Source organism: Pecten maximus, chromosome 11 (assembly GCF_902652985.1).
Source record: "Pecten maximus chromosome 11, xPecMax1.1, whole genome shotgun sequence".
NCBI lineage: Eukaryota > Metazoa > Mollusca > Bivalvia > Pectinida > Pectinidae > Pecten > Pecten maximus.
Window position 1 is genome coordinate 16,033,377 of NC_047025.1, and position 23,813 is coordinate 16,057,189.

At 39.0% G+C, this 23,813-nt stretch overlaps 1 protein-coding gene across 1 annotated transcript in view; it reads left to right on the forward strand.

Annotated features, from left to right (window-relative positions):
* Positions 1–23,813, forward strand: part of LOC117337842 — a 121,625-nt gene that overhangs the window by 31,942 nt on the left and 65,870 nt on the right. The window contains 1 exon segment of the mRNA XM_033898968.1: positions 3,459–3,515. Within this exon segment, the coding sequence (XP_033754859.1) occupies positions 3,459–3,515 (57 nt within the window).

A 23,813-nucleotide genomic window follows, 5' to 3' on the forward strand; every position in this document is an offset into this window, starting at 1 on the left:
ATGTACAACTGTTGCCTGGTATTAATTTTCACTGCGATTAAGACCGTAATTACATCTGTTTAACATGGAAACAATAGTGGGCTCCTGCGCATGCGTTGTATACATGACGCGTACAAGGTAGTTTACTTACAGAAATATGTCCATCAAGTTCTTCAGCATCATCTTGAGGTGATACTTGATATTTTGATCGCTTTTCATTAAATCGCGCGCGTGCATTTCACTTACACTATTATGGGATGTAAGATTAGTCTGGCAGGTCGCCATCTTCATAATGGAAATTCAACATGCTAGAGTAATGTGTTGCTAATTTCAGAAAAAAAAACAACCTTTGGTGAACTTCAAGCCATAAAAACCCCGGTATAGTTCGCCCCCTATCGCACCTTCACAGTAAAGAATAGGAAAAGATTTCAGTATCTTAATAATCAGATTTTGTAGAAGAGAAAAAACGCTCCATAACCCAGGTATACAACGAAAAAGATAATTGGGGCTGATAACGATAATGTCTAATGACAAACTTACTCTACATTGCTTTATTATAGATATATATCAGTAAGTATCGTTAGATGTATCTGAATTAAACATAGTTTGATAGGATATACAAAGCCGTTGTTATGAACCTGAACAGTTGCTAATCTGTGTTGAATATGGGACGTTTACAACTGGTATTAATATATTTATGAATGCCAAATAAACAAAGTTTATTGCTTAACAAATCTATTAAAATAATTGAATTAAAGATCGATTGTACCAAATATAATATAATATTTGGTACAATCGATCTTTAATTCAATTATTTGTGGCATCGTCGAAGGACATACCATAATACTTTTGATGCCATTTGGATTTCGTAGTGTCGCATAATTTCAACACCATACAATGTATAATCCGTTTTGAAGCCTCTAGATATTATTCAAGCCATTCACAATAACAATTTCACCAAAGACAAACTATGGTGACTGGTGATCCCAACATTAATACTGGCTTCAGCACATGACGTTTTTGGACTGGCGATGGTATTATTCGCTTGACATTAAGACTGCTGGTTGTGGCGAAAAGGAAAGTTCATTTAATCATCGGACCAATGTTCTAATACAAAATAAGTCGGACAACTTTAATTTTACATATTATTTTAATCCGAAATCAGAATATGGTAAGTCTAATGGTGTTAAAGTAACTCTTTCAAAAAATGAAGAAAAGAGCAAAGTTTTCTAAAATGACGAGCGGCTTCTTTGAAATTGCGAATTGTGCAGTTTCACATGGCATCGCAACTTTTGTGAATGTCAGGCAGATTCTGTCATATTTTGTATGTATAGAATGGCCGTTATCGCCCGCATGCTACCCACCCTCTCTGCATTGGCTTCCTGTATGATATATTTGATATTATGGTAAATGCGTGTCAATATCCTAATGTGTTCGTGATATTTAAACAAAACTGGTGATAAATATAGATATGTGTCGGCAGCGAACATTGACGCCATTTGAATAAATATAAATACGACTTTATCAAAAAGTTAGAATGCAACTAAGTAGGTAAACAAGATTTGTTATAATGTTTTATTTCACCAGCCGGCACCGAGATCGTTCGTCTCTATTAGCGTTGTCTGGGGTGAAATATTATGTCTTTGAAGTCAACATTCCGGCAGATCAAGAAAAAGGTTTCGTTAAATGATGTTACGCCTGACTTTTACTTCGTCAGATTAGCTGGTGGATATTTCTGTATATTTACGACGTAGATTTCAAACTGCCCATACCAACACAAGAATGGTTACACATCAATATCAATTACTCTGATGTCAGTTTCTTGGATTGCCGAGAATAATAATTTGTAATAGACGGTCCCCAATAATCAAGTACACAATTCCATAAGAACTGTAGTTTAAGTTTAAGCCCATCTCCATTTTAATTAAATAGGTTTCAGTTTACATGGACATATACAGCTACATGGTATACCCGTGGGCGATTGCTGTGTAACATTGAAACAGAATGACGCAGTGAGGAAATTATATACCAACACACTGTACCATAGAAAACATAGGACTAGAAATAGCGAGACCATACATTTGACGAACGTTTGGAGATTGAAAATTGCTGTAATATATCTACCCCCAATTAGTCAAACCTTTCACTTTTCTGTCGGTTCCATAAATGTTTGAAATTTAAATTTATACATAATGTCAACAAAACTAGACGTGAATGGTGAATTGTTTGGTTAGCCAGGGTCAGTTGAGGCGATGTTTCCTCGTAGTAGCCGGTGATTTGTACCTCACTGAAAAACATACGTCGCATGTCACCAGCACAGTTGACGAAAGTGTCTTACCCATGACTTACCAATGGACGCAATCACAACAGTACATGGGTTTCTGTGGTCTTAACTTAATGAGAAGCATGTCTAATGCTCTGCCAACTGAACTGTCGATTGCCCGCCCTCCTTTCCTCAAAGGTCATCTGCCCTATCCGTGACTTTGTCATGTAGTCAACATGTATGGTAACCGTGGCTATTCATTGTCACGGACAACAATGACCAATGGTCAGATCTATCAATTAGCGTATGAATGAGACAACACAACGATTATAAACTAGTGTATGAATTTCAACATATCGACTTCCGGTGTTTCAATCCATCCCCAAAACAGCCGATCGTTTTTACCGTACTATCCACACTCTTTCCCTGAAAACTCGGGGATCAATCTCCTGATTATTTACTGATCTGGCTACAAAACAAACTATAAGATAGATGTACCATTTATACCCAGCTTGTTAGACTGGTTTCAGTACTTACACAAATGAAACCATGTATATCTTGTACCTTTAGCTGATAAAGACCCATAATCATTTTTCTCTAGAAAAAAAATTGGCACTACTTCAAACACGTCCATTCTCTATAAAACTATCATCAATTTTATCCATAATTGACCGGATTTGACCAGACTGACAAGAGTCTACCACCGAACAACCAAAGATCAATCCACCTGCGCATGTCCCTTCTGTTCTGGGTACAGATGCCGATAGATAGGGCTCCGCCACATGTTAAGGCCCTGTCAGTATCGAGGGATTTTGATGGATAGATACAAGCAAGGCCCTCCGCCAATCTCTCACTTCGTTCTCTATCCCGGAGTGAGAGAAAGGTGACGAGAGAGGGAGAGGATCACATCAGTACCGGTGCCAAACATCAACACACCTTTCTACCTATACATCTAGGTCACGTGATCAATTAGAATCCCTGCCAGCTTTTCTCTCTGAATGTTCTTGGTCTGACTAACGCTTGTCGGCTATGTGTAGGTACGTGGGTACATGTATATTGTCTTATTTAATTAATTACAGAGAGAAACGGGAGCTTTCTCTGCCGTGTCCTGCCGGAGTTTGCAGTAGTTAGTATTAATTCGTGAGAGGAGAGAGCTGGAGAGGACTATATGTGTGTTATAACCGTACTCTAACGCTGTTATTACTTGATTTTCCAGCCGTCGTCATACGATCGAGGGTACGGTAGCATCGCCAGCAGCCGAAGTCATGGCTCGGTAAGTACACATGTTTTTACCTGTTATACAAAGAATCAGCTAGGCTCTTTCTCTCAAATGACCCCCGGGATCAACAACAAAACGACCCCGGGGGTCAGATTGAACCCATCGAAATAACACGACCCTGTTACGTAAACATCCAACTACTTAATACACAGTGCATGGTGAAACGTAATTGGCAATAGTTAACCCCGATCTCGTCGGTAACCTTACGTAACAGGACAGCCGACAGTACAAAATGAGACACAAAGCATTATAACACAGTTCTGTTGAATATAGATTAAATTGTGTATACGTGTGTAGATGTGTAATGTCAATGTAAAGTTGTGTGTAAAGTTGTGTAATGTAAAAGTAAAGTTGTGTAATGTCAGTGTAAAGTTGTGTGTAAAGTTGTGTAATGTCAGTGTAAAGTTGTGTGATGTCAATGTAAAGTTGTGACATGTCAATGTAAAGTTGTGACATGTCAATGTAAAGTTGTGTAATGTCAATGTAAAGTTGTGTCATGTCAGTGTAAAGCTGTGTCATGTCAGTGTAAAGTTGTGTAATGTCAGTGTAAAGTTGTGTAATGTCAGTGTAAAGTTGTGTCATGTCAGTGTAAAGTTGTGTCATGTCAGTGTAAAGTTGTGTAATGTCAGTGTAAAGTTGTGTCATGTCAGTGTAAAGTTGTGTAATGTCAATGTAAAGTTGTGTAATGTCAATGTAAAGTTGTGTAATGTCAGTGTAAAGTTGTGTAATGTCAGTGTAAAGTTGTGTCATGTCAGTGTAAAGTTGTGTAATGTCAGTGTAAAGTTGTGTAATGTCAGTGTAAAGTTGTGTAATGTCAATGTAAAGTTGTGTAATGTCAATGTAAAGTTGTGTCATGTCAATGTAAAGTTGTGTAATGTCAGTGTAAAGTTGTGTAATGTCAGTGTAAAGTTGTGTCATGTCAATGTAAAGTTGTGTAATGTCAGTGTAAAGTTGTGTCATGTCAATGTAAAGTTGTGTAATGTCAATGTAAAGTTGTGTCATGTCAATGTAAAGTTATGTAATGTCAGTGTAAAGTTGTGTCATGTCAGTGTAAAGTTGTGTCATGTCAATGTAAAGTTGTGTCATGTCAGTGTAAAGTTGTGTAATGGCAGTGTAAAGTTGTGTCATGTCAATGTAAAGTTGTGTCATGTCAATGTAAAGTTGTGTCATGTCAATGTAAAGTTGTGTAATGTCAGTGTAAAGTTGTGTAATGTCAGTGTAAAGTTGTGTAATGTCAGTGTAAAGTTGTGTAATGTCAATGTAAAGTTGTGTCATGTCAATGTAAAGTTGTGTAATGTCAATGTAAAGTTGTGTAATTACAGTGTAAAGTTGTGTCATGTCAATGTAAAGTTGTGTCATGTCAATGTAAAGTTGTGTAATGTCAATGTAAAGTTGTGTAATGTCAGTGTAAAGTTGTGTCATGTCAATGTAAAGTTGTGTAATGTCAGTGTAAAGTTGTGTCATGTCAATGTATAAATATGTTATGTCAATGTATTTATTACATATATAATTTATGTATAACGCAAGTGTAGAGATTGTGAAGATTATGAAGAAGTGTAATAAAGTTACACGTGTACATGTGTGTAATGTGGGTACATGAATGTAAAAGATGTAATTATATATGTATAATGTTTGAACCATACACTGTGGAAGTTACCTAACGAACTTGGTAAATGAAGGGATTATAAAGATCTAAAGTTTATGATACAAAATAAGTATTACCAAACGACATCGGCGAATGTCTTACGAAACAAATATTACCAAACGACATTGGCGAATGAGGGTCTATGTAGAGCTTAGTTTAACTTACGAAATAATTATAAACAAACTACATTGGTGAATGAACGCTTTTTGTATGAATGCTTTCCCTGTCATTTCATTTTGGCGTCGTTGTTGAAGTTACTTGAATAATGAACCGAGGTGTTACAATAGTTGTATTCAGCTCCGTGGGTAGGTCTCCTCCGCTCCGTGGGTAGATCTCCTCCGCTCCGTGGGTAGATCTCCTCCGCACCGTGGGTATATCTCCTCCGCTCCGTGGGTAGGTCTCCTCCGCTCCGTGGGTAGATCTCCTCCGATCCGTGGGTAGGTCTCCTCCGCTCCGTGGGTATATCTCCTCCGCTCCGTGGGTAGATCTCCGCTCCGTGGGTAGATCTCCTCCGCTCCGTGGATAGGTCTCCTCCGCTCCGTGGGTAGATCTCCGTGGGTAGGTCTCCTCCGCTCCGTGGGTAGATCTCCTCCGCTCCTTTGATAGGTCTCCGCTCCGTGGGTAGGTCTCCGCTCCTTTGTTAGGTCTCCGCTCCGTGGCTAGGTTTCCAATAGTGACTTCCGGAACCGTGTAGTCTACGAGGTATGATGGTAAAGCGTAATTAGATGTTGGAAAGTTTAATGACAGTTCAGCACCTGACGCGTTTCGAAGCATAAAGCGAAAACTAACAAGATCTGTTTTTTCCCGAAGTTTCTCCACAGATAGGTCGTAAGATACCATTCACTATAAACTACACGTTTCTGAATATTCTGACATATGAGTAGCCGTATCAGCGCCATGCCATGGCGATACAGTGTTAATCTCCAAACACGAACCACATTCCCAGATATGCTTAAAACGCAAATAGAATTCACTAAAACTCACCAAGATAAACAAGGTAAAACCCCAGCTCTTTCAAAATAACAAAAAATACCTGACCAGTAAAAAATGAAGCGGGAAAATTGTAGAAGCGGAACCACAGGAACCATTAAAAGTCTGATATCATGATGAGCAGACGACATGTCCGATAACGGATGTTCTTTGTGTGGCCATCACGTGATATCCAAAATTCAGTGATGTCACCTCATGCGATAAACAGGAAGTTAGGTATAGAGTAGATCCGGGTATTTGCAATCAAGATACGATAAGAAATGTAGTATCTTAATCAGATTGTGACACGCTCCACTCGTGCTTGAATGTATTTTACACACTAAGACCGTGCACGTCCCTTATATCCAATACTAAGGTAATGTCAGTCGATTGGACGACCTGAGATAATGTCAGTCGATTGGACCAACACGGAAACGTACTGAGATACACCCAACTGTGGCCAGCTGATATACAAATCTCGTAAAATTCAGGAAAGGAATGAATACAAGATCTAAGCTTGTTTTTTCAATCCGAATGAAAAGTGTTTCAATCACAATGAAAAATATAAAAAAAATTAACTTGTTGAATGATCGAATAAAATGTTGAATTAACCTTAAGATACACGTCAGGACATTATTTCCCGATATTGATTACAAAAATAAATGACCATAAAAGGGGACACCACCATAGCAACTAGGCTTATGATTTGGCGTTCTTGAGACAGCAAAGGTCACCAGGAGACGACAACTTTACACCAATCTATGGATTGTTAAAAGAAATGTCTTTTATTGTATCTAATATACCTCCAGGAGTTGTCGGAAGTTATCCGACTTGGACATCGAAACACGCCGTTTGCATGCCCGGTGCCTTTTTTGCAAGGTTTGCCAAAACATCTTTAAGCATCGCGCCATGACAATAATTGAATTTTGAACCAGAATCCGTTATAGTTTACCGTGTTGTCTTTACCAAGCTCTGTAAACAAGATGGAGTAAAACGTTCCAACTCACGGTAGTTCCGCTCGCCTTCGGCTTCTATCTCCACAGGAACTCTCACACCGCACGTGCGTAAGTAATCAAACACACGCGCATTTCGTCAACAACAAAGCACTACTCTATCAATACGTATTGGATGCGTCATTAAGACAAACTTTATAGACCACTTACTCGACTAGAAACTCGCGTGCACTTCATACTTATCGTACATTGGGGATTATCTTTTTCATTTCTAAAGATTAACCTTGAAAATGTTAACTTTGATTTCAGATACCGCTTTACTTTATTAAAATATCTTGTCTTACTAGATTTACTCAAAATCGATGACGTAATAAACCGGATGTTTGTTGGGTTTATCTCTCAGTCAAAGGATAATTCCATTTCGAGGCGGGGACCTCGTGAAGTAGTAGCTGGTGTCTACCTCACTAAACAACATACTGGCTGTCCGTCTGATGCCTTCCGAAGTAATTGCCATAGCAGTCCAACATTTGATCTCAGCCTAATGAGAAAACACAATCGCCCGGGTAGAAACGAACCTCATACAGCGGAACTTCGCCTGTGGTCCGTAAAAGTCCATCGTGAAGAATCATGAAGATATAATACAAAAAATCTGTGTTACCGTCAGTATATGTTTGAATATTAAATGCATGATAACTTTAAATTCGGGACCACTTCCTAGACTGGATGAACCTTGGTGTACATTGGAGGGAGGAGTGAAATTGGCTCAATGTGGTCTTAGTTAGGCATTCAAACTTGATGTTATACTGGGCCAGTGATAGAGGGATGTGTCGATGCTCTGAGGGGGGAATGTGTGCCACATGTCTTATTAGAGACTTCGTGGCTTTTCATATTTTTCAAATAAAGACAATTGATGATGGGGCAACTCTCCAAACCAGGCTACGAACTGATAACACATTCTATACGTGCCTAGTCGTGTACATCCAACTGGTGAACTGTCTAACTCATAGAGATTGGTTTTTTTCTTTCAAATTAAGTTTTTTTATGAAAATTACATTTAATATCAATTCAATAAAGACTGGGTGTTTCTTTTGAGGCTTTTGCGTACAGTTAACCTAAACGGATCATGTCCCCCGAATCCGGATATTAGTGTCGGTCGTGCTTATCACCAACACGTTACTTGTAGACATGGCAATGAAAAGTCTATTGCTAGACGGCATTCCAACACACATGTGAACACCCACTATATTGGGAGGAGAAGTGATCGTTCGCACGTACCGTTGAAATTTAAAACGGAATGTTTGATAATAAGTTCACCGAGAACATCCGTCAGACTGGTGACATTTGACTAACTTATGTCCGCCATTTTGTTTAATGATCATCTTTCCAGACATGATACGCGTTCATATATAATTATGATATAGATACTTTGTCTGTACTCCACATATAGGTCAAGGTCACAATCAACATTTATGTTGAGTATCCCAAAAACTGTGCATCCACTAACATTTCATCCATAGAAATGATAAAAGGTGGTTGTGTGGTTGTTTGCTTTTAACCTGACTTATGACGTCATTTGTGTTTAGAGAAATTGGCACTATATTCCATGAACATTGTATAAATAACATGTTTGTTTGTGGTTCAACGTCCTCGCAAAAGCTAAGGTCATATGAGGTCATATGAGATGGTATACGTACATGTCAGGCAGACATGCTGTATTGTGGCCTTTATTGTCAGTGTTGCTCATGAATTTCAGCACAATTTTAGTTTATCATTATCACAAATAACTAACTCTGACACTGATGTGGCAGTGTTTATTGAACTTGTAGAGAGCATATAAATGTCCGTGTGTATGGGATACATGTCCGGGGTGAAGGTTGTTAGATAAATATTCGAGGGAAGGGGGTAAATAAATGTCCGGGGGAAGGTATGGGGATACATGTCCGAGGGAAGAATTTAAATAATTATCCGGGTAGGGGGGGGGGGGGGGGGGGGGGGGGGGGGGGGGGGGGGGGGGGGGGGGGGGGGGGATAAATGCCCGGGAGTTTTGGGGAAACATGTCCGAGATGAAGGGGTTAGATAAATGTTCGAGGAAGAGGAGTAAATAAATGTTCGAGGAAGAGGAGTAAATGAATGTTCGAGGGAAATGGTTAAATAAATGTCCGAGGGAGAGGGGTAAATAAGTAAGCAGATCTCAAAACCCTTGTCGGTCATCAAAAATATCAACATATATCTTAATGAAGTCCTAATATTAACCCAGGTTTCGATTAATTTTCTTGAACAGAGGACAAACATTGCCAATGTTTGATCGTATATATTCGTTTTTGGACGCTACAAACACAACAGCACAAACACGTGCCTACAAATATAATGCTTGGCTTGGAATTATATCAATGTTTGTAATTATTTTTGTGTTGTTTTCGCTAAAAGTGTGGGGATTGATGTCTGTTTAGCCTCCTCTTCTAACGACCGAAACATAATTTACCAGACGGTTTCCAAGGTAACCAGCTGGGAAAATAATCGCCACATTTACTCTCTAGTACCTATAATAACACGTGTGTCATCACACATATTCTTCCGTCTTCCTTTCTTTTTGTCAGTGAATGACCTTTCACTTTCGTTACCTTCTGACCTTGCGTGATCTTACTAGTTTTCATCGGCGTCATAACTCGGAGTGGTCTTCAGTGGGAAGTCTTGGAGATTTTCTGATGAGTTTTGTAATGACGTACTCGAAGAGTCTTTCAGAATTACCTTATGTCTGAAATACATCCAGGTTATTCATGGCTCAATTTCAAGTACGTTCGTTATTTCTTTTCAATTAGAATACATTGCATAATGTAGAAAGACATGTCCTTATTAGTTTGAAGCTTCTTTCAACCCCGACATTTTATCTGTGCAAGCTAGTAAATATATTTCGATATAATGATATAATAGTCATGCTCTATAATATATAGGAAACGTCCCATATCTTTAGTATTCAGTTGAGCGGTTTCTATACAAGCCTACAATGGATGCTTCTCTCGTGCACGTCGTAAACAAAATGGTTGTCATATGCTATACAAAATACACCCATGGTCCTGCATGCACGTGGGTGTTGTACACATGTACATGAACTATCATAGCTGGTTTAGAGAGCAGTGCATTGCTTTAGGTTGGCTAGAGGTTATATTTGCATCAAAGACAATGAAGATTTAGGTAGCAAATGTTATTTCTGTTGATAATCAAGTTATGTCGAAATATCATTCCAAACTCAGACAGGGACACCATATGTATTATATTATATTTATATTACTTTTCACAATGAACCAATGAAAGGACGCTAATGAAATATATGCTCCCTCGTGTTGTGAAAAAAACCTAGCTTCGTCATAACCCGATATTTATTTTACCGATATTGTAGAACAATGCTACCGGGTTTACTCCCCTGAGCATACTGTCGTATCGAAAGGAGATCTCGCGAGACTGTACGACTACCTATGTCAACACTGATAGCAACACAAATGAGATTATCATCGTGATACTGCTTTGTAACTGGAGGAGAAATGCTTAATTACTCTATAAACATACGTTTTGCTTGTCACTTCCGCTTTCTGGATGCCAAAATTATCCTGGTAGATAATATATGCTTCTTATACAAGGTCAGTCTGAACGACCTTGACGGCGAGTGCAGTTTTGTGTGGGGACGGTTGTGAGAGGCATGTCCAGAATTGTGCAAAGTTTCTTGATCGGAATACAAATCTTTTTGGCAAGATGGCTTCGATCGGTAAGCAGCGTTTATAGGAAAGCCCATCTAATTTTTTAGACGTTTTAGACATTATTTCATTTGATTGCTCAATGGTTCTCTTTGTTTCCCGCTCATTGTTTTCTACAATAATAGAGAATATTGCTTTAATATGATATAATAGATGTGTTGTTTACACCCACGTTAGTTCGTAATTGGTATTCTGTTGTATTTTAGCAAATACCGTCATCAGTCCTCACTTCATTTAGACATATGTAAACGGAATCATTGGTGTTATTTATATGGCACATATACAACACGAGCGTCTGATTAGTATTTCTAGAAAAAAATATTAGCGCCTACATCTATATGAACAAGGTGATAGGTCTAAAAGATTGAATTGAACCGTTTAAATGACATATATGGTTTAGTATTATTTAGTGTAAGGCCGGCCCCTACTTGCCGACCGCTTTACATTGCTATGGCGTTGTCATATCGATGGTCATCTCCATGACCTCTCTCCCTGGCCAAGTGTTCCTGGCCATCTCTTTCAGTCCGAAGCGCTAAGAAGGGATGAGCAAGTCTTAAATTATTGACTTTGGTATGTCACGGCATGGGAACACAACCCACGACCTTCATCGCACTGACGACCTTAAATCCAAATTTTGGGAGGAAATTTTGAAGAAAAAAAAGAATGTAGGAAGAAGGCAATCGTTAAGATCACATTTATTAGCTCACCTGGTCCGAAGGACCAAGGTGAGCTTATGCCATACCGTGGCGTCCGTCGTCTGTCGTCCGTCCGTCAACAATTGACTTCTTCTTCATAACCGCTGATCAGAATTTGAACAAATTTGGTCAGAAGCATCCCTATGGGTAGGGGACTCAAAATTGTACAAATGATGGGGCTGACCCCCAGGGGCCTGAGGGGCGGGGCAAAGGGGTTCAATTTGGCTATATTGATATAAACGACTTCTTCTCTGAAACCGAGCAAAGGATATTGCTCCTATTTGTCTGGAAGCATCACTATGGGATGGGGTTTCAAAATTGTACAAATGGTAGTGCTGACCCCCTAGGGGCCTGAGGGGCGGGGCCAAAATGGGTCCATATAGCTATATTGATATTAACGACTTCTTCTCTGGAACCGAGCAATGGATATCACTCATATTTGCCTGGTAGCATCACTTTGGGGTGGGGATTCAAAATTGTACAAATGATGGGACTGACCCCCTAGGGGCTTGAGGGGCGGGGCCAAAATGGGTCAATATAGCTATATTGATAATACCGACTTCTTCTCTGAAACCGAGCAATGGATATCACTCATATTTGCCTGGTAGCATCACTTTGGGGTGGGGATTCAAAATTGTACAAATGATGGGACTGACCCCCTAGGGGCTTGAGGGGCGGAGCCAAAATGGGTCAATATAGCTATATTGATAATACCGACTTCTTCTCTGAAACCGAGCAATGGATATCGCTCATATTTGCCTGGTAGCATTACTTTGGGGTGGGGATTCAAAATTGTACAAATGATGGGGCTGACCCCCAGGGGCCTGAAGGGCGGGACCAAATGTGGTCAATTGGGCTATATTGATATAAACAACTTCTTCTCTGAAACCGAGCAAAGGATATTGCTCATAATTTGCCTGATAGCAACACTATGGGGTGGGGATTCAAAATTGTACAAATGGTGTGGCTGACCCTCGGGGGGCCTGAGGGGCGGGGCCAAGAGGGGTCAATTTGGCTAAATTGATATGAACAACTTCTCCTCTGAAACTAAGCAATGTATATTGCTCAATTTTGACTGTGAGAATCCCTTTGGGGTAGGGATTCAAAATTGTACAAATGATGGAGTCTACCTCCCTGGGGGCGGAAGGGCGGGACCAAAAGGGGTCAATTCGGCTAAATTGATATAAACAACTTCTTCTCTGAAACTAAGCAATGGATATCGCTCATATTTGCCTGGTAGCAACCCCCTAGGGTAGGATTTCAAAATTGTACAAATGACAGGGCTGACCTCAGGGGACCTAAGAGGCGGGGCCAAAAGGGGTTATTTTGGCAGAATTGATATAAACAACTTTTTCTCTGAAACTAAGCAATGGATATCTTTAATATGTGACTGGTAGCATTCCCTTGGGTTAAGGATTCAAAATTGTACAAATGATGGGGCCGACCCCCTGGAGGCTGAGGGGCTGGGCCAAAAGGGGTCAATTTGGCTAAATTGATATGAACAACTTCTCTGAAACAGCTCATATTTGACTATTAGCATCCTTTTGGGTAGGGATTAACAAATTTATAAAGGAAGGAACTGCCCCTCCCCCCCCCCCCCCCCCCCCGGGGTGCAGAGGGCGGGGTCAAAAGGGGTCAATTGGTTTAAACAACTTCTTTTCTGAAACTAAGCAATTTATATCACTCGCATTTGTGTGGTAGCATCCCTATGGGGTTGCGCCAAAAGTCAATTTCATTTCATGGATTAATGCATTTTTTGGCATAAAAACCTCACGTACCCATATAAAATGCCTATTATATATTGACATAGCAATACCAGTGACAAATATACTTAATCATCATTCTTGTTTCATATCTCATGAAATCCAGGTGAGCGATACAGGCCATCTGGGCCTCTTGTTACCATATCGAATCACGCAACGGGGACAGAAGACATTATTTTGAGCCTTACCTGCCGGACAGGAACAAACTCACAAAACGTTTACGTCTGGTTGTAAGATAACAGACACAGACAGGTGTTAATTACATGTTATAGTACCGCTTCACATGGTCAAAGTCGTAGAAAAATGCATTTGCAGTATTTAGATATTCTTTTCGGACATACGATTAAACAAAGAATTGTCGTCGTGATCAATAGAATTGTGAATGGGATACTGAATATGCTCGTCCTGAGTTTCCCAGAAGATATTCTATAACTCATCCTGAAAACCGTGCAATACCACAGTTTATCAACATTGAAAATCTCTAAACTTGGAAAATTCCATAGGAAAAGCATTATTGGTTAAGGATAAGTGTTTGTAAAGCTTTCCCATATAAAACAATAAGCTAAGGGATTTCCTGAAGTTAAGGCATGTTGATGATAATTGTACCAGATAGTCTAGCACGGCTCTCCCCAAACTCACGGATGAAGCAGTAGTACTATTTCTGCTGAGTCTCCATACTATACGGAACATTCTACTTTGCATTTGAGATTACTGACTTGTAGGTCTGGGCGAGGCGAACATGTGTTATCTACTAGTGAAGATCTCATATCGAGATAGAGCAGCATGGAATTTAGTTCGTCCATATTGTTGCACGTGCTCTTCCTGAATGCTTTGTAATTCGTATTAATCCCTCTTACAAATTGGCGATACCGAGAAATAAGGTTCCCGTGATAGTAGACCCCCTCCCCGCGATACTCGCCTGTCTCACTTAGTCTTTGTAGCATTCCTTACAGAAGAACAATATCTGTCGTCTGCTTCTGAAGCGTGAAAAAACTACATGAAATATTACACAACATGTGTTAACGATACAGAAAACCATGAGGTAGTCTGTTAACGACTCGCCCAAGTGTCCCATACTGGGCATTTACGGTACACATCAGTACGAGAACATAGGTAATGTCTGAGACAACTAGTCTCGTGGGACTTCTTCCTCTCGTATCCAAGCATTACGTCACCAACACGTGTCATCATAGGGGATTGGTTACTGGTAAATTAGTATGAAACATGCACTATTCTTACTGTTGCAAGAAAAGAACACTGTTAACATAAATATCATCTTATCGTGACAGTCGAGACCACAACGGCGCATTGTCAAGTAGATTGCGGAACAACTTCCGGTTTTTCCCGGAAGTGTCCGTAATTACTCGAAATAATCCGCTTCTATCAGTATTGCTACTAGATGAAAAGAGGAAACCAGAACGAACAAGCATGCTAGGTATTGCTAAAGCAATGCATGTACCCTCCCCGTTGAAATAGTAGCAGTGACCTTAATATTGACCCAAAAAACCAGGAAACTCGATCTTGATCTGTACCTACTCATACTGAAGTTACAAACCAACTTTCACCGACATACATTAAAGAATGGCTGAGAAAAGTGCGGAAAACTGAGTGGACGGGCGGACGGTCAGCCGTACTCACTCAACATCCTTGTGGAGTGCATTCACTGATTCGTTGCGTCAAAATATCTTCGTCGCCTATAGGAGACGAATTTTAAGTATTTTCTTTTTACCCATAAATCAACATTAAATCTCACTGCGTATGTGCTTTTTTACCGACGTATGAACGGAAATAAAATCAAATTTTGAAATTCTGATAGACTTGCGCCGTGCACCCACACCACAAGTAGACAGACAAAACACTGCACCCCACTAGTCGACCTTTGCCGTTCGTCCGGACTATCGAGGAGGAAACCCTATAGCCCTATAGCCCCCCCCCCCCCCCCCCCCTTAGGTTTCACCGGCAGGGGACTAATGAATAATAAGTGATAAGTGATATATAAATTATATAACCATTAAGGATATAACCCGCAAGGCAGGGGTATATGCAGAAATAAGAAAGTGGGATGGTTGGATGGCGCAGCGGTACTACACTCGCCTTTCTTCCATCCGGTCAACGAAAAGATAAATATAAGAGGATATAACTTGTGCATTTGTTGTAAAATGAAAAAAAAAAGTTATTGATTAGAACGTGACACAGTGATGTAGTTATACAATCGGTTGTTTATATCGGTGGATTCTTGGTCAATATCTTGTCTGATATTGACATCACAGGTGTGAACAGATTCCGGCGGAATTAGATGCGCGTGACGACATGGCTACCTGGCTAAAAGCCGAGTAGTGTGTCCTGTTCATTGCCAAACTTTACACATTTCAAAAAATGTAAACGATTTTAATTGGAGCCGAATACAAACGCGGCTTTGTTTACAACTTCTGGGTTTACAATGCCATTGAGCATTGCTACATTGTCTAATAAACATTTCAACGGAAGCTAAACTCGAAATTCGACCAATGTTTGGAGCGCCTTTCCAACTCTTCATTCTACCGTTTTATTTCAAGAGGAATTGTATAGATACAAGACGGACAGTAAGTGGTTCTTAATAGGCTTTTAACCGATTATATCTTCAGATAGTCAAGGAATGTAAAAGTATACAAAAGTCGCGTTCCAACTTCCTACAACGTATCCGGTTAACAGTCGGTGTATGGGAATGATTTGGACGATTCTGAGATCTGAAATATATTATAGAATCTTACTCGGCTGAGTTCATGTACTGGAGCACCGATATAATTTTGATGAATCAGATAATGATAATCTTTCTTATTAAAGATTATACCTGTATGATCAGAACCTCTCGACAACATGAAATTACCTGTCTGATCAGTATTGGGAACAATGAAATTACCTGTCTGATCAGTATTGGTAACAATGAAATAACCTGTCTGATCAGTATTGGGAACAATGAAATTACCTGTCTGATCAGTATTGGGAACAATGAAATTACCTGTCTGATCAGTATTGGGAACAGAGAAATTATCTGTCAGTATTGGGAACAATGAAATTACCTGTCTGATCAGTATTGGGAACAAAGAAATTACCTGTCTGATCAGTATTGGGAACAATGAAATTACCTGTCTGATCAGTATTGGGAACAAAGAAATTACCTGTCTGATCAGTATTGGGAACAATGAAATTACCTTTCTGATCAGTATTGGTAACAATGAAATTACCTGTCTGATCAGTATTGGGAACAAAGAAATTACCTGTCTTGTCAGTATTGGGAACAATGAAATTACCTTTCTGATCAATATTGGGAACAATGAAATTACCTGTCTGATCAGTATTGGTAACAATGAAATTACCTGTCTTGTCAGTATTGGGAACAATGAAATTACCTTTCTGATCAATATTGGGAACAATGAAATTACCTGTCTGATCAGTATTGGTAACAATGAAATTACCTGTCTGATCAGTATTGGGAACAATGAAATTACCTGTCTGATCAGTATTGGGAACAAAGAAATTACCTGTCTGATCAGTATTGGGAACAATGAAATTACCTGTCTGATCAGTATTGGGAACAATGAAATTACCTTTCTGATCAGTATTGGGAACAATGAAATTACCTGTCTGATCAGTATTGGTAACAATGAAATTATCTGTCAGTATTGGGAACAATGAAATTACCTTTCTGATCAGTATTGGGAACAATGAAATTACCTGTCTGATCAGTATTGGGAACAATAAATTACCTGTCTGATCAGTATTGGGAACAATGAAATTACCTGTCTGATCAGTATTGGGAACAATGAAATAATCTATCTGATCAGTATTGGGAACAATGAAATTACCTGTCTGATCAGTATTGGGAACAATGAAATTACCTGTCTGATCAGTATTGGGAACAATGAAATTACCTTTCTGATCAGTATTGGGAACAATAAATTACCTGTCTGATCAGTATTGGGAACAATGAAATTACCTGTCTGATCAGTATGAAATTACAGCGAGATTATGTCTTATTACCTACATACATTAGTTGATGATTTGGCTAAATGCAAATGGCGTTCCACTTTATTTCATCATCGGCAGTGCTATAAAATATCTTTGTAGGAGTGTTGATAAACATGGTATCGTTAATGGTGATTGTGCTGGCCATGTTGGCAATGAGTTGATAATGGAAGACAGATTCAGCGAGGAAGACAGAAACCGGTCAAAATTGATCTGATGAGAAGAGGCGATAAGATCAGACAGTGGAGATAGAGGAGGAAATGTCACCACAGAGATCAGTTAGTGGGCGTGTCTTTCTCTGGTGTTCTTCTATCATAGGTTGTTAACCCGCCATCAGTAGTGTTTTCGTCTACACGGACGTAACTCGCGGTTATGTAAGAAACCGTCGCTCTAGACGTTATAGTGCAAATATTTTTTTTTCTTCCTAAGATTTATAAGTGGAGAAAATGTGAACTGTTACGGATCACGTGCATTAACACGTGTTTATTTCTAACCTCATAACTCTCTCGGTGGTAACGAAGCCAGCACGGTGCATCAAAGTAAAATCGTATAAATAACAACTCCGAAAATGCAAAGTAGAACATCACATCACTGGAAAACATATTTTCATAAAGCGATATTATACGTGTTAGTTTCCACTGAAATAATGTGTAACGAACAAGGATATAGATTACAAAGGCAAGAGAAAGAGAGTGAACGAAGGCGAACCAATGGGATCTGGCCCGCATCCAGTGCCATCTACCGGTAGTCGTTTCTAAATTGGCCTTGTGAAGGTCACGACTCGTCCTTGACCATGGGCTAACTGCTAGTTCTAATCATATTCACCAATGCGCTTGTTGCGTGTTTTGTTGTAGAGAACATCACTCTTAGAAACGAATCTTGTCGCTTGTTACCAGGTTTCAAGCTAAAAATGCCATAGACTAGAGCCCCGGTCTGTATCTCCTCGATTTGACATGGACAACTATCATGAACGTCATAAACTATTGCGCTTCCTCTCATGAAGTCCACGGTTAACGTAACGTGCCTGGTCTACGATTTGTTTTCCGAACGCAGACGCCGGCACTGCATGTATTTCGATTTTTTTTTCATTAAAGAGCTACTGACACACAGAAAGGAGAAAACTAAGCGATAACCATCGTTATATACTGCAGTATGGATATACTTTTCCAAGTTTACGAACCTTCGAGAAGAATCCATTGGTCGGCTTGGTAGTCCGTGTCAACATTTCCGGCTTTTTTTTTTTTTTTTTAGATAAACGTGTCTGTAAAACAAATTACAAAGACCGTTTTTTCAATCAGGTTGACTTCTGTTCTCAGCGTACCTACGTACCCCGAGCACCTGTCTGTGTGGATGTGAGAAAGCTGTACCATCATTGCCACGTAACTACCGTTTAATTGGTTACATGGTTTAACGGTTGAGAGGAATATATTTAGAGTGCCTATATAACTTGCCCACATGGAAACATACCCTGTATCTCTAAACTAAATACATTTATAAGCATAGACTAATTTTTAAAGATCGATTTTTTTTAATTGATGATAATATGCGAAGCTAGTTCCGTCCAAACGTTAAGAAAGGACCGGTGACGTACAACATTAATTTGATTTAAATCAAATTTATTGCAAACAATACACAAAGAACTGGACGTTAGTTGTCACAACTTACAAATTTCCTCTCCGTAATACAATTATACATATGAAAAACTTAGTAATGGCCTAATAATAAACAGCATATATTAATTCTATTATAGTATCTTAAAGAGTGCTTTGGTTTGGTTTGGTTTGTTTAACGTCCTATTAACAGCCGGGGTCATTTAAGGACGTGCCAGGTTTTGGAGGTGGAGGAAAGCCAGAGTACCCGGAGAAAAACCATCGGCCTACGGTCAGTACCTGGCAACTGCCCTACGTAGGTTTCGAACTCGCAACCCAGAGGTGGAGGGCTAGTGATAAAGTGTCGGGACACCTTAACCACTCGGCCACCGCGGCCCCTCAACGGTGATAAAGAGTCGCTTATGTATAAAAAATATATTGTGTTCACTTTGTACGAAAAGCATAGTGCAATCTTAGAACAAATAACATTTTTTAAAGAGTGCAGAAAAAGAAAGGGAATGGGAAGTATAGGTAGAGAGAGAGAAAGAAGGATACTTGTAGGTGAATTAAGAATACATTGTAAACGATAACGGGCAGGCAGGTGACATTATGAACATTAAACCATTAATATTGAATTGTACACGTGCTTAAGTATTTCGCTATCAACAATAAAGTTTTGATGCTGTTAACAAATAGCCCCGTTTGATTTTATATCTAAGGAAATATCACCGTACGTAAGGCTTTCGTAAGTAATATTTCTTTACCATAGAGTGATGTTAAATGATGTATTCCCAAGAGGAAAGTATTTTAAATAACGGTATTATACTCTACGTGAGGTTAGAGTTGCCGTTTTGTATGTTATAGTTGGCGACAAACGTGAATTAGAAGCTTTTCTAGAGCCATGTCATGTAATTTAAATTGACATCACACAATCATCGATCAGACAAAAACGGTTTCCGAGTTGAACTATTTACGTGAATTCGTTATGGGAAATATTTATGTGATTTTTTTTTCTTCTGAAAAATATTAAAGTGAATTCGTTCTGGTGTCATTGTATCATTTGTAAAAACGGTGTAAAATTATTTCGTTCCGATATTCCGTTGGTAGTTATAAGATGGGTGTCTGCCACTGCTCCGGTAAGTATAGTTAGTGTCTATTATCACTTTTCTATCAATATTGTGACGTCATCGCTTTTTCTGTCTGTAAAAGATATAGAAACAATTGGATTCATCAACCTTTCAGAAAACGAGGGGGTGTATGTCTAGTTCGATCACGAGGATATGATAATTGGTATTAAATGTGACCCCCCCCCCTCCCCCCCCCCCCCCCCCCAAGGGAGGGGGAGGGAGTAACAGTATTCATACTCACAACATGCGACGCACGTTGCACTGATGCTCACCCCACAGAGATAAGAGGATGGTTGTAACCCTCTCAGACCGACCCATCACTAGTAAGATTCACTACTTCACTAACCTGAGGGGCCCTCGGCGGGGATACTGAAATACGTAATGGCGATGTCTAGCTGGACAGTTTACATCATAATGACAATTTAATGGAAACACTTATAAAAAGGATAAGGATAAGAGATTTGTGATGTGTGTTTTATGTAGCTGTTATTGGAGAGATATAATTAATCTTTTACTCCAATTTAAACACGGGCCTTCTGTTTAATGTTGAGAAGACGTGAACGAGCGCTGTATCATAGGCCCAGCGTGACTCCACACACAGGAGAGTTCCCTGATTCACCGGCTCAGGTTGCCTTAATACCAACATAAACAATAGATGGCATTTCCGCGTGCATTGCACGCCCGAGAGCGTGTTTAGTTTGGGATATGTTTCATAATAACGAGGATGGTTTCAGAGATTGCTCCACAATTCCTCGTCAATTTTTCTCGGCACGTGTAAAGTACGTGTAGATCAAGTACCGCACGTACTAATCTAACGGAGTGTTAAAACTTTACTTTTTCTTCGAGGATTAAGTGTGTATATACAATGTACATTATTTTGTATATATAAGTGATTGTTTGGGATATATTTATGTATACGATAGGACCAAAACACCCTGGGTAAGTGTTTTATTATATTATATTATATAATTATATTATTTGATAAAATCACACAAGACAAGGTATGTCATTTGAACAAGTAATAATGCCCTGAACACTGATACTAAATGATACTATAATAATGCCCTGAACACTGATACTAAATGATACTAAATAATGGCCTGAACACTGATACTAAATGATACTATAATAATGCCCTGAACACTGATACTAAATGATACTATAATAATGTTATGAACACTGATACTAAATGATACTATAATAATGCCCTGAACACTGATACTAAATGATACTATAATAATGCCCTGAACACTGATACTAAATGATACTATAATAATGCCCTGAACACTGATACTAAATGATACTATAATAATGCACTGAACACTGATACTAAATGATACTATAATAATGCTCTGAACACTGATACTAAATGATACTATAATAATGCCCTGAACATTGATACTAAATGATACTATAATAATGCCCTGAACACTGATACTAAATGATACTATAATAATGCTCTGAACACTGATACTAAATGATACTATAATAATGCCCTGAACACTGATACTAAATGATACTATAATAATGCCCTGAACACTGATACTAAATGATACTATAATAATGTACATAAAGAGTGTAACTGTGGGGACTGTGTGTGTTTAAATGTGTCAAAAAGATATTTACTTTAATAATAATTATGTAAATAAAAACATTACCAGTACCTATCATTATTGCTTTGTATTGGGATACCGTCGGCGTAAAATCCACATAATGTTGACATCACGCGGTATCTTGGACATCGTACGTGTTACGTCACTCAATAAATTCTGTAAATGAACCAAGGGTTCTGGTCTAAAACCCAAACAGACGTCAGACTAATCCCCAGTAACACTATGTGTACCTCAGCTACCCAGGTGTAGCTGTTATGTTACCGGAACATCCGTGTATTCTGTGAAATACTCTACGCGTGTTTTACATGTGTGTATTACATATGGCATACATTAATATGATTGACATGCAGCATTAATTTATTTTTGTGTAAACAAATGTTCTGTTCGTTTGTACTTAAAGTAGTTTTGAAGAAAATGTACTATAAATACAATTATCATATAGAGTTATGATACTTGGCCAGGATGACAAAGTTTCAAAAGTTTTTAAAGTGTTTGACGGCGCATTTCTGCATGTCACATCGACAATCAGCAAAATATGTTTAAAGAATATAATATAAGGCGAAAATCATAAAACTTTTTAACTACGCTTAGTTGACTCGTCCCGACAAATGATGCTGGCAGCTGTCTAAAGTGTAATGTTGACGGTTTTGTTGAGAGTCCTATTAACAATTGTGTAGAGTGTAATATTGACGATTGTGTAGAGTGTAATGTTGACGGTTGTGTACAGTGTAATGTTGACGGTTGTATACAGTGTAATTTTGACGGTTGTGTACAGTATAATGTTGACGGTTGTGTACAGTGTGATGTTGACGGTTGTGTACAGTATAATGTTGACGGTTGTGTAGAGTGGAATGTTGTCGATTGTACAGTGAAATGTTGACGGTTGTGTACAGTGTAATGTTGACGGTTGTGTACTGTATAATGTTGACGGTTGTGTACAGTGTAATATTGACGGTTGTTTACAGTGAAATGTTGACGATTGTGTACATTGTAATGTTGACGGTTGTACAGTGTTATGTTGACGGTTGTGTAGAGTATAATGTTGACGGTTGTGTAGAGTATAATGTTGACGGTTGTGTACAGTGTAATGTTGTCGGTTGTGTACAATGTGTAATGTTGATGGTTGTGTACAATGTAATGTTGATGGTTGTGTACAGTATAGTGTTGACGGTTGTGTACAGTGTAATGTTGACGGTTGTGTAGAGTGTAATGTTGACGGTTGTGTAGAGTGTAATGTTGACGGTTGTGTAGAGTGTAATGTTGACGGTTGTGTAGAGTGTAATGTTGACGGTTGTGCACAGTATAATGTTAACAGTTGTGCACGGTGTAATATTGACGTAGGCGTACAGTGTAATTTTGACGGTGGCGTACAGTGTAATGTTGACGGTTGTGTACAGTGTAGTGTTGACAGCTGTGTACACTGTAATGTTGACAGTTGTATACAGTATAATGTTGACGATTGTGTACAGTATAACGTTGACGATTGTGTACAGTGTAATATTGACGGTTGTGTAGAGTGTAATGTTGTCGGTTGTGCAGTGAAATGTTGTCGGTTGTGCAATGTAATGTTGACGGTTGTATACAGTGTGATGTTGACGGTTGTGTACAGTGTAATGTTGACGGTTGTTTACAGTGTAATGTTGACGGTTGTGTAGTGTAATGTTGACGCTTGTATAGAGTGTAATGTTGACGCTTGTATAGAGTGTAATGTCGACAGTTGTGTACAGTGTAATATTGACGGTTGTGTACAATGTGTAATGTTGACGGTTGTTTACAGTGTAATGTTGACGGTTGTGTAGAGTGTAATGTTGACGATTGTTTACAGTGTAATGTTGACGGTTGTTTACAGTGTAATGTTGACGCTTGTATAGAGTATAATGTTGACGCTTGTATAGAGTGTAATGTCGACAGTTGTGTACAGTGTAATGTTGACGGTTGTGTAGAGTGTAATGTTGACGGTTGTGTAGAGTGTAATGTTGACGGTTGTTTACAGTGTAATGTTGACGGTTGTGTAGAGTGTAATGTTGACGGTTGTTTACAGTGTAATATTGACGGTTGTTTACAGTGTAATGTTGACGGTTGTTTACAGTATAATGTTGACGGTTGTGTACAGTATAATGTTGACGGTTGTTTACAGTGTAATATTGACGGTTGTTTACAGTGTAATGTTGACGGATGTGTACA